The sequence below is a fragment of the Cupressus sempervirens genome, chromosome 9 (assembly GCF_028749045.1).
Source record: "Cupressus sempervirens isolate cs-2001-9-10 chromosome 9, ASM2874904v1, whole genome shotgun sequence".
In the NCBI taxonomy this organism is placed as follows: Eukaryota; Viridiplantae; Streptophyta; class Pinopsida; order Cupressales; family Cupressaceae; genus Cupressus; species Cupressus sempervirens.
The window spans coordinates 636,679,812-636,692,192 of record NC_143126.1 but is presented as its reverse complement, the minus strand read 5'-3'; the positions used below and the strand labels follow the sequence as shown (position 1 = coordinate 636,692,192).

At 38.5% G+C, this 12,381-nt stretch overlaps 1 protein-coding gene across 4 annotated transcripts in view; it reads left to right on the top strand.

The window, feature by feature from the left end:
* The window catches only part of CPA (Subunits of heterodimeric actin filament capping protein Capz superfamily), a 191,584-nt gene that overhangs the window by 60,810 nt on the left and 118,393 nt on the right, over positions 1-12,381 (top strand). For 2 of the 4 annotated variants that reach the window (XM_089801448.1, XM_089801449.1), the window contains exon 4: positions 10,069-10,133. In XM_089801448.1, coding sequence (XP_089657574.1) covers positions 10,069-10,133 — 65 coding nt within the window. Of the gene's footprint in view, positions 1-10,068; positions 10,155-12,381 lie in introns of all 4 variants that reach the window. The other 2 variants (XM_089801446.1, XM_089801447.1) reach the window with 1 other exon arrangement.

Sequence of the window (12,381 nt, the reverse complement as noted above, 5' to 3'; positions counted from 1 at the left end):
CCTGACTAATAATTTGTTTTCAACAAAGAAGGAATTCCCGTCATCACTTCCTGACACCTTCACAAAGAGTAGATGAACCCTTAGATGCTTGTCGTGATCGTAATCACTTCCACACATTATGACACTCCCAGTGGCCATGACATCGGAGTAGTACTGCACTTTTCTACTCCAGAATGGAGCTGAATATGAAATGCCCAGTATTTTAATCAAAATGAAGTCATAAGTAAGTATGCGGCCTGGCGTATCCTCCAGAATATTCGTTTGGTGAAGGGCCCTCAATAGAGTTTTACTATTAGCAAGCAATTCATTACTTCTGTTTTCTTTAATCACAACTCTTCCGCCAACAAGGCACAATGCCGCTTATACACTCAAATGTAGTAAATGCCATGTTTCATGGAAGTGATAGAACTTCCTTCCAACTGATTCAAGGGGTTCAGTAGGAACATTGAACCATACAAACTTAGGCTATTCCCATGCTGTCATTTGGTATTCAAAACAAAATTTTCATTGCCACCTTCTAGTGATTCTTCACTAGAAGATGTTGGTAATGATTTTTGAAACCTCATAGGTCTGGTATGGAACCTGCTTTGATACCATGTTAAATATTCTAGGATTATGGATATGTTGTAACTTGTATTAACACTTATAGATTTTTTATGTTTTCCAAGTTACCTTCTCAAAGCATATGTATATGAGTTTAAGAGGCATGTCTTCGTAGGAACATGTCTCTTTTAACTCTCCTTAGTTATCAATAACATTTTGCTTATTGTCATAATTAAGAGTAAGATATATATATATATATATATCTGCACACACATTAAACGAATTAAATGTATATCTCATATATATATATATATATATAAATATAAATATAAATTTTCAGTGCAATATTATCCGATTGAAACTACACTAACATTAACAAAATCATTATGTAAGTATCTTTCATAAGCCCAGGCTGGGCAGTATGTGATTGACTATGATAAACAATGATTGTTCAATGATACAGACAACCATATTGAGATTCATCAAGGATGATCAACAAGGTCGAGATGAAGAGTGTGGGCTGATAGTAAATGAACAATGGGTTATACTGTCGAAATCAGAAATAAAATAAACAGATTAATGAATGTAAACAAATAATGTAAATTGAGTTAGCTCATGGTGATCAAGTGATACTATTCTTGTTGTCAAGTTGAGCAGTGGGTGATTGGGCACATAGTGTACATTTAAATCCCTGGCCAGGGTAGGTTTAGTGACATGCTGCTTGTTGTGATCACTAAAGCTCAGGATTATTAGTAGATGGATGGATGGGTTGATGAGAAGGACTCCAAAGCCTAGCTTGCTACGTAGCCAACACTCTAACACCAAGATGTTCAGTGGCATGGCAGGGGTGTCCCATGCCTATTCCTGGGTAGGTAGGTCCTTTCTCGATTGAGATTGTGTGGGGATACTTAAGGGTATGTGGTTGGGAGGTTAATCCTTTGACAATGCTTCTACTCTCCACTCGATGCAAAAGGATTGCACAAGATAGAGATTTGATCTGCATTCAAGTTATCTCCCTTTTATCGGGTACTTTATTTTTATGCATTTACTCTTTCAATTTAATATATGTTGGTTAAAATTGTTAAATCAATTACTCTCTTTCAATGGACTAGGATTTAGTTAATTTTTTATAACTGTTGATCCCTTTCATTTGAATATGTAGAGTAGTTATAACTAGTTTCATGTGAATATTATAGATATTGTTTATTTTGTTTATAATTTAATGTTTATTTAGAAATGGGGACTAATTAACATGTTACACGTGGGTTGCTTCTTGGGTGCCTAGCAGAAGGATACGTGTTAGGCCAATTGGTTACCACTACTTTGTAAACCCGTTAGCGACATTGAGTCATCGACATCATTAATGACCAACAAGGAGGAAGGTTTTCATTGTCATCGCTGCCATTGTCTTCCACTCTATTTACTGTATAGGGTAAACAAATATTTATTGCATTAAGAGATTAGAATGTAACACAAAACAAAACACTTTAGTCATATAAGTAGATATGCAATTCCCATTACAATGATGATTCATAAGCCCATTCAGATGATGTTCATATACTTCTCGAAGGGGTGACCCAACCGTTATGCAACCTTTTAGATACTAACTCAACTTGGCTACAATATAGTTTTTATCGACAACATCACCCCCCCCAAAAGAAAAGTTGTCTCTGGACGACAAAATAGAGACAACTTATACATCAAAACTCAAAACATGACTAACATGACTAAGAAGAAGCAGGAGGTTGCATCCCTGCAGTAGCTCGTAGCTGTGCTCGTAGCTCACGCACTTTCTTGGTCCATATCTCCAAATCTGGCTTGGCTTGCATTTGAATCTCCAAGGCTGATTGCATCATCTTGGCAATCTTCCAACCTCTGCCTCCTTTTTTGCCGACTCTTGATGTAGCTGACTCTTCTCCCGCCTAGCCTCATCTAGCTGAGTCATAAATGCTGTCCTCTATGATTCCCAGGCTGCTCTTTTTGACTCCCAAGCTGCGTTCTCTGCAGTTAGGTCCGCCTTCACTATTGTTAACTTGGTAGTTGACTCTTTCCGAGCCCTCTCTGCTGCTACCTGGTTTGCCTGGCTCCTCCGAAGAACATAATAAGCATTACAATATATTTGGACTACCTCACGAGTTCGGTCTCTATGCGGCTATTAACGACCGACTCTCTGGTGGTGGCCCAATCCTGGTGCATTTCCGAAGTCTCTACGCTAGGCCACCCGCGTTCCTCAAAGCAGTTTGAAAAGGCAGCTGGGCACCCTACTCTCATGAAAGATATGACGTGCTGCAGCTCTTGCACCATTGACTCCAAAGCATGTGTCTATGCGGAGATCACTACTTGGCGAGCTTGAGTCACCACTTCAACTAGAAATGTCTCAACATCCTCTCCCATCGATGTCTCCGATCCCACTGTAGGTTGCTGGGTCCTCATAGCCATCTCCACTGCTTCTATCATCCGCTCCACATTGCTATCCATCGAGGAGGGTGGTATCTCAATATTTTGAGTAGGTTCTCTCCTCCACCTGTGTCTGTGTGCCTATTGGGTCTCCTTCCGAGGCTACTTCTTGCACTGGTAAAAGATTGCCCCATAACCGTGGTGCTGGTGTGAGGTTAGACCTCGTACTCAAGTATGTGCTCAAATCCTGAGCTCTGCTTTCCTTGATCAACTCCTTTGCTATTGGTGTTGCTAACAATGTTGCGTGTACTGTGACCATTGTGTGTGAGCCCACTATATCTAAGTGAACACCGAGTATCCTCGAACCCTCAACTGCTTCTGCTTGTGTAGGTATCTCCATCACTCCCTCCTATGTCTCTACCTCATAATCGGGTATAACTGTGGCTGTATGTGTCCCAACTCCCATCTCTGGTAGAACTACGACTGTAGTTGGCAAAGCCTCCTGGTCGATTGAAGGCTCAAGAACCCCTGGAGGTGCTAATGCTGGTCGGGTGCTGTTGGTCTAGCTGCTATGGTGACTGGGGTCATAATCACAGGCTGCCTAAACTATCCAAATCCCAGAGTGAGATGTAGCTGCGAGGGGCTGCATAAATAATAGTGGTGGTGTTGTGATAACCTCAACATCCTCATCATCATCCTCGTCTTCTACCTCCTCCAAGTCATCAGCATCTTGGGAGGATGTGTCCTGCTTCCCACTGTCAGTATTCCCATGCTCTGAGCTCTCTACCTCATGTTGCAGCCTCTTCTGTTCGATGGCCTTTTGCTCTCCTGGAGTGTCAAGGTGCTTCCACTACATGATCGTAGGCTCCCCTAGTTCTATCAGACTTGGCTTGATCTCTAGTCTATTAGTAGGTATCATCTGTGCTGTGGCATCATGAAATAGACTGATGGCATAGTGTAGCATATAGAATGTTTTTTGTTGCAGTGTCATGAACTCATTCACGCACTCAGCCAATAAAGATGCCCAATCATATACTCTACCAATCATGATGTTGTTCATCATGCTCACTTGTGGAAATGAAATATTCGATGCCCTACTCGATCTAGTGAGTCTACTTTTTACCAGGTCCATAAGGCAATGCCAATGTCCTTCCTGTATATTAGATTTCTTCGATCCTCTTCCATTCGAAGTATCCATTAGGGCTTCATTTTCTACCTGAGGCCATTTACCACATACTAGTTCTACTAGTTGCGCCTTTACTTCTCGACTTAATTTCTTTGGTTTATTGTTAATTTTTCTCCCTCCTCACACATGACTTGGTATGCGGAATACCCTTGTGAAATTTGCTGCTCTAAAAGATATCACGAGGTCTTGTCCCTAATATGGGAATGAACTTGTTCTCGAAAATTAGTCGTAGGTTTCTAGCATGGTGCAGAGAAAACCCTCAAAGTCACGATTGTAGAACACTAGCATCCACAACGCCCATTCTACCTCTGCCCTCCGTATGCTTTCCTTCACAAAATGGTTATTCGGGGTCTACTACCACCACTTCCTACACTCTAACTCGTTCAAACCCTCAAATGTCACATTTTGAGTGAGGTGCGAAGTTGCAACTGATTATACTTGTGCCCTTGCCTTCTTTTTGCCTGTACCTCTTGTAATGCGCACTCCCGATGGTAGAGCTTGTACGTTCCTATTCATTGTGCTACTGGCTGAATCTTCTAATTTTTTCTTCCAAGCTCTCTTCCCTGCACTCTCCATGACTGTCCTTTCTTTTGTTTGTGCAAAACAGTGAGTGGTTGAAACGGTTTCACAACTCTTGTACCTAGTTCTACCAATCTTCCACATGAGTACACTCTTCCTAATGTCGTATGCTTCTTACACCATTCTCATGCTCTTATAACTTTGTTCATGCCTCTCTTGCCCTCTTCTAGTCAATTTTGGTTGTATGGTGTCCTTTATTAGCTCGTCTGATCTCATGCGTGTATGGTGCCCCTTGTGCCTCTCTCCGTGTTGTACATCTGTACAATTTTGATGCGTCTCTTCCAATTTATGCCCCTCTTTGTACTGTACAACATTCTATATGTTGGTATGCTATCCTTTGCATTGGTATGCTTTATCACAGTCCGTACAGTAGCAAAATCGTAAATTACTTCCTACTACGGGTTGTACAGGAGTCAAATTTGAATGCTTTCCAATTGCCAAGTCCGTATGGTGGTGTTTAGTCTTGCTCTACTTCCTTAATCAGCCGTATGGTGGTTTTAACTAGCTCGTGTTTTGTATGTAGGGGCCATACGGTGTCTAAGCTTTGGCTGTAGGGTGATATGTCTCATTTGGTGCCTTTGTAATTACATCTTGAAGCCATACGGTACATAGCTTTTACCGACAACACACTCCACGTCATTAATGATGAGTCGCATTTTGTCATGTGATCTTGCCACACTCTTGGTTGGGCAAATGTAGATAGGAGGGGCCATGAGTTGTGCTTATTCTTGCCCAAACTGCATCATACACTATCGCCAATAGTATGATGCAATGATGTAGGAGTGGTGACCTATGAGGAATTGGTCAAACTGCATACAAGGAAGTTGTTGGTATGCACTCCATACCTGCATCACCTAATATGGGCCAAAGGATGTCATTGATGCCTAGGTGATCGATAATCAACCTTCACTAGAGTAGGTCTCCAAATCACCACCCTTGGTGCACCAGAGAGTAGGTTTGTGCCTAGGGCTTGTCCCTATCAATTTGAATTGGGAACCTTGCCAAGCTAGTACATGTAATAAGCGTCATGATCTAGACCTTAAGTAGTGTACCAATAGTAATGATGTAGAATTCATAATGGATGTAACATTCAAGGTCATGGTAGAGATGCACAAGTGTACTTCCACAAGCTTACACTGTTCTTTACTCTGATATAGTGGATGAGGCTAGCTTGTTGACCTCAACTTTGAGTATAGTGGTAGCAATCGTGATGTGGCATATCAAGGGCATGGCCGCTCATCCTAACTCTAGCCACCAGAGTGCTATATGCCTACTGCTTGTTATGGGGATGACTTGGCTGACACTGTACATTTGTCCATCCCTCACGGACTATGTAGAAATAGGTTTGTCTGTGGATATCCTCTATCCTTAAATGGGTAGTCATAATTTTTGGTAGACATCCATTAGGGTAACAATCATCTCCCTTGTGGGAGGTAAAAACACATAGTTTAAACATCCTGTCTCTCCATCAATATCGACAACATAAGTAAATGGAAGTACAACTTTAGTATCCTATATACCCACTATAGGTATGCGTGAAGTACATGTCTTCTGTTTACTGGTAAGATGACCTCTTCATGATTGTGAAGAAGTGCCATCAAATGGCTGGTTGTATGCTCTTGCGCCTTTGGAAGAAATTGCAATTTTTTTCACTATATCAATTGAATCTGCTAATCTTCTCTAAGTACACTTCATCTTTCCTTACCATACTCTTTGCAGTTTTGTTTTAAGGACAAATGTGTGGTTGGATGCCAATGTGTGTTCAAGATGCTAACATGACTTTGTTCGTGGGATGCATGCAATCCCCAAGGACACCTTGCACAACTACTAATTTTCCTACTAAAAAATAAGGTAAAAACAATGAAAGAGCAAGTAGGGAAAGTCAACCTAGCTCATCTAGGGGCTCATCCTCCTGCACAATAGTTTGAAGCTCCTTAACTTGGGTACAACACGACTCTTGTTTGCTAGGCATTTTCATTATGGCTCTATATAAACATGGTGAAAATCCTCAATGAATAGAGAAAATGACCCTTATTGGGCCTACTCCTTGAGTATATTTCCCAAAATTTGGCCACAATATTGATTTTTTTATGGTGGTTCTAGATTGCCTTCATGTTTTTCCCCATTGGCATGGGGGCAAAAACAGGAGGGGGCACCGGCATATGCTTGCTCTTTATTAGCTTATTCCTTTCAACTCATTGATGTTTTCGGAAGCTTCGTCTCGCTAAAGTAATTATTTTTGGTTTTGATATTAACTACATCTTGACTTTGTAGCATTTGAGCTCTCACATCAAATGTTGTAGTCTTTTGTTGAGCATTTGAGGGCATTGTGTGTGTTCGCATCATAGATCTTTGTAGCCTCTACAATATCCATTTTTGTACTAATCGATGTGTTTGATGCACTTCATATGTTTAATGTTCTATCTCGTTGAGCTACTTTAGTGCAATTAATACTTGGGGGGATCAACTAATTGAAATGGGGACACAATGTAGTGTCGTAAATCACACCTAGCACATTTATGACACGCATTGAGTTTGGTGCATTTATGGAAAAATTCATGATTAAATTTTTTCAATTCTAACTTCATGGATGACGAAGACGGTATCTATGGTCTATGGTCCGATTTTGGGACTGATTCATTCTAGTTTGAGAATTGGCATATCCAGCATTAGGATCCATTCCATGTGTGTTCGTTCATGCACAATTGTCCAAAACAACTACTTCCGCGCAACAAACTTCCGTCCAACTCTCATATTGAATTCTCTTTGGCTTTTGGGATCAAGGCTCTCTTGTTGTTAGTGTCTAGGTTTTTGGCATCTCTATTGACAAATTTGCATTCGCAAATCTTTGGAAGCCTTTCCTTGCTATGCAAATAACTTAGACATTCTTAGTCTGCATTCTTTTGGGAGCATTTTGTATAGTTTGTTCATATTATGATCATCTTTCCCAACTGTATCAAGAGGCACTGTACTCATAGACTTACGATACCTAATGGGTCACATAAGCATGCGATCTGGCTAGTTATGGATTTGATAGAACATTGCTATTCCTAGGGATGATAGGATTTTTTGCCATTGTTCTCTATAGAAGATCGAAATTGATAAACATGATATTTTATCTTTCCTTTGTATTACAAGATTCAAGGGAGATATAATTGCTAATGCAAAGATTCTAGAGGATCACTTGTTCTAGATTAGAGTTGCTTTGGGTCTGTGCTTGAGAGAAGTAATAAATGGTTGGTGAGACATTATATGGGCTCCTAGGAACTTTGATTATCACTTTTTGTTATGCTCTAGTTATTGGGTTGTTAAACATCCACAGTGCGTTACAATTACTTAAATAGACGTTGATGGATTAGGATAGCCACTCCTTTCTGGACCAATGACTAGGGTGTTTTCTTCCTCATTTACTCATTATATAATTGGCGGATCTCTTGTTTGACCTAGAAAGTAGATTGCTTTACCTTGTCCGTATTCCAAGCAACCTAGGCAGTCACATGTGATTAATTCTCATGTGCTTCTTGGGGGCTATCTATTAGTGAAAGTAATGACATAGATAACGATTGCCATGATATTCCATATTAACAAGGAGAAAAAGACTCCTTAAATAAGAGATAAAAATATCTATCCAATAAAAATAATACCAACAACTGAGAAATAAAATAAGAACTCCTATGTCGTAATGACTTAATTAACCATTACAAACTAAATATTACAATATTATTTAAATATCATCAACCTTGGGTGATAGGAGAGCTTTTGAGGAATGAGTTGTGTTTTCTCCTAGGATTGCTGAGTTAGGTTCACTTAGCTTGGGCCATTCACTTATCAAGATGATCAAGTCATATATTGGTTCCTTCATGGCAACTGATAACATTTTGGGCCCTTATATTCTATACTCTAATTCAAATGCAAAGCTAGATCAGCACTGGCTGATGTCCTCATTTACTCTCTTGTTGATTGGCATTTGTGACAACAGTTTATTTGTGATGTGGATGGTTGTAATATTTGTAACAATAGTGATGCTTGTGCAATTTGTATTTAATTTAAGATGTCCTCAAGCTTGTGAATGGATATCTTTCGAGGTTTGTTCTCATTAGACTTGAGTTAGTTCTTACCACAGGCTCATGCTACTATAGATTAATGTTCATGTTGAGTTCTATTGACCTGCTTCAGTGTTGTGTATGTTAATACAAATTGTCTCTACTTTTTTTTCTTCTTATTATTCATAAGAATGGCAGGGGCCAAGGCTAAACTGATTGTTTTTCTTCATTGTTTTATGGTTTATCTTTGTAAATTTTTTAGGAATTCTCCATTTATCCTCTATTTTGAGAGGTTTTCTCAATCGACTCTATAAAAGTAATAATCCAGAATCATTCTTGTTATCCTCTGACACCTTTTGTTTGATCTGCGGTGTCAATGTCCACGATAAGTTGCTATTATATTTTTTGGTGATTACCTTAGTGTGGCCCATTCTCATATATTTATCTAAATATATATACTTATATATGGTTCTATTTTATTTATTATATTCCTGGTGTTGTATTTTCTCTTTTTAAGGATGGAATACAAGCCTTCCATTGTTTAGGGTAGCAGGGAATGTGATGATTATTATATCATCAGTTTTCAAGTAATTTACACAATATTATGTGTTTTGATTAAGAAGTTCTATACAATCTATGTTAGTCTGCATAAATGTGAAGTCTAATGTTGATACAGCACAACTTTAAGACGCTATCCTGCAAGATAAAGAGAGAAACATAATAGTTGTATTCATACGAACCATAAAGCTTGGAGAATTTATAGAGTACTATTCTATTTTATATATGCCAAAACTTATCATTGTGTACAATAAAAGACTTCAAATTGAATTAATTAAACGTTGACATCTTGTGCAGAGGCATAGTGATATGGTGTGGATGTCAATTTTTTGAAATGGCAATTATAAATACATTAAATAATTGGTATGAATAAACTCTAACCATTAATTTTTTCAATACAACATTGTGTCAGTTACAGTGACAATTGGTTAGTTTAATATATTGCGATAAGTTGTTGACAATAACTTTGTTTAAAATTTACTCAAGGAGATGGTGTTTACTGCGTTTTATGTTTCTGCATGAGACCACAATTTCTTTTGTGTTAGTGACTCTCTTCTAAATGATTTCATCAGAAGGATGTAGTGTATGGCTCTGTTTTTCACCTTTATTTGGTGATTATTGTATTTTCTTTTGCTCTCATGTTTTGACTTACATTTTGTAATTTGCATTTAATATCAGTTTTCATCATTTGCCTCTTTGGCCTTTCCGACAGTTGAGTACATTTTTGTGGCATACTCATTGGTTTACTGTGCATGCCCACAGGTTTGTACAGCGGTCAGACCTGCTGCAGATGTGGAACTTGCTTCGATATATGTTGAGGAGTTTCGGTGGGTTGAGTTTCTTGCAATGTAATTTTTTTTCCATATTTTATGATATAGCATCATTGAATAATCAGGCCATCTTAAAGTGATCAGCCATATAGTGCTTGCTATAACAGCAAACTATTTCCGTCTCTGCTAAGATTTGCTTCCCTGCATTGAAATCATATTCAAGTATAAAAGTTAGTATCATTATAATTCGACGAGACGTCTCCCCAAGTCTGGGAGACATCCCAGATGCCCCAGGCACTTGGAGGGGATGTCACATTCCTGCACTCCACACCCCGCACCCCGCACTCCCCACCCCACATCCCCCTGCTTTTACCTTAAAGTTTTTCCAAGACATTCTCTGGAAAGGATTTATGGGGAAATCCCAGGGGACATTCCGTGTTCTTTTGGTTCTCTTGGGGATTTCCTGGCATCCCATAGATATCCTAGTGCACCTGGCTGTGTCTGGGACTCCAGGGAACCCCACATATCAAATGCAAGTCGAAATAGGCAAGAGCTAAACATAACGTTTTATAAATCCTAAGCCTATGTATGTTTTGTTATTAGTTAATAACAGAAAGAAAAAGAGGGTAAATGACAAAAAGGGAGACGAAGATGAAAATAAGTAAAGAGAAGGAGAAGAGGAAGAGCAGTTTCTGAGATATTAATTGGAATCTGAATAATGATTCGTACACTGAGCTTGTTGCACAATTTACCAGTGTACTTTGAGCTTGTTCTGTTTTTTGACATCTTAAATCATGTTTCATATTATGTCTATAGTTATTGGTCTATCAGATGATTGATGGAATCTGTGAATTGTTATTGCATTTATCCCTATGAATTTCAGTTTGTTTTGCTTTCCTTGTGTTTTTTTTAGGTATATTGATTTATGTGTAATTTGAAAATTCAAATATTGATCTTATTTTTTGATAGCCATCCTTCTCTCTCCCCTCAATTTCTATGTTTTTTGCTATCATTGAAACTTGCTTCACCTTTCTGAAACTTTAAAAATACTGGTATCATGTGGATATTGTATGATTGATGATACACATATTTGATTGCCATTGAAAGTGCAACAATTAGGCCTTTCATTGTTTGTAATGTGCCCTACTCGGATGCTGTGAATTTACAATGTTTAATGAATGTTATTATGCATCTAAATTGAATTAATTTAAAGAAACGCTGAATAATTTATAATAAATTTAGCATTTAACACATTTAAGCCCAATTACTTCTCTCTTAGACATACCGACCTCAAGGAGGCCGGGAATATCCATGCCCTAGGGCACTTGACACCACTCTACAAATAGACTTCCTCAAGGCATTGGGGCTGCATGTTTGTACCCATCTCAGGATTTTCCCTCAAGATATTGGAAATACATATCCTTGCCCATCTTGGAACTCATCTATCTTGTGAGGATTTACTCTACCTCTCCCAGATTGACAAAAAACCTATCCTCTTAAGGGGTTATAGTAAATGATTAAGGAATAGATTACAAACATTTAATTCCTTTATGTTACCAAATATATATTCATAAAATATCTATCCATTTAAATCTAATTATTATTCTTCTGAAATATATATTTCTATATCTGTATATCTTGTTATACTCCTATTTGTACTAGACTGAATCTTATACATATACTTTAGTTCCTATTATTGACCACCTTCAGGCTCTCCTATTATTAACCATCTTTAAGCTCTCTCTCTATATATATGCGTTAAACATTAAGGTGTAAATATATATTACAGATATATGCATACATTTACAATTCTGACTTCTGTCATACTAAATAGATATATCCCAATTGATTATTAATATTTTAACTATCACCATATATATATATATATATATTTTTAGAGTATAAGTATTATACATAGTTACACTGCCCTGGGGGACGAGGGGTATGGTGGAACGGGGGGACCAGTTTTCGGGACAGGGACAAAGGGGCCTTAATTTGGGACGGCGAGGGGACGGTGGGAGGACAGCAGCGGGGGACAAGACGGGTGAATATATCTATGCATATGGTACTTAAAAATGCTAGTTATGAAAATATGTATTGCAATATAGGATATAAAGATGTAAAAGAGTGAATACTTGAACATTGCTTTGAATTGGAACCTCGAACATTAAACATAAATAGTCGAATCTGCAAATAGTGAATATCAGGATGTCTCCCATCCTCGGTGGAGGTGGCGGAATTTGGTGGCGCCGTTGGGGACAGGGAGGCGGAGTCCCCAAGTCTCCGATGTGTTGAAGTCTCCGAG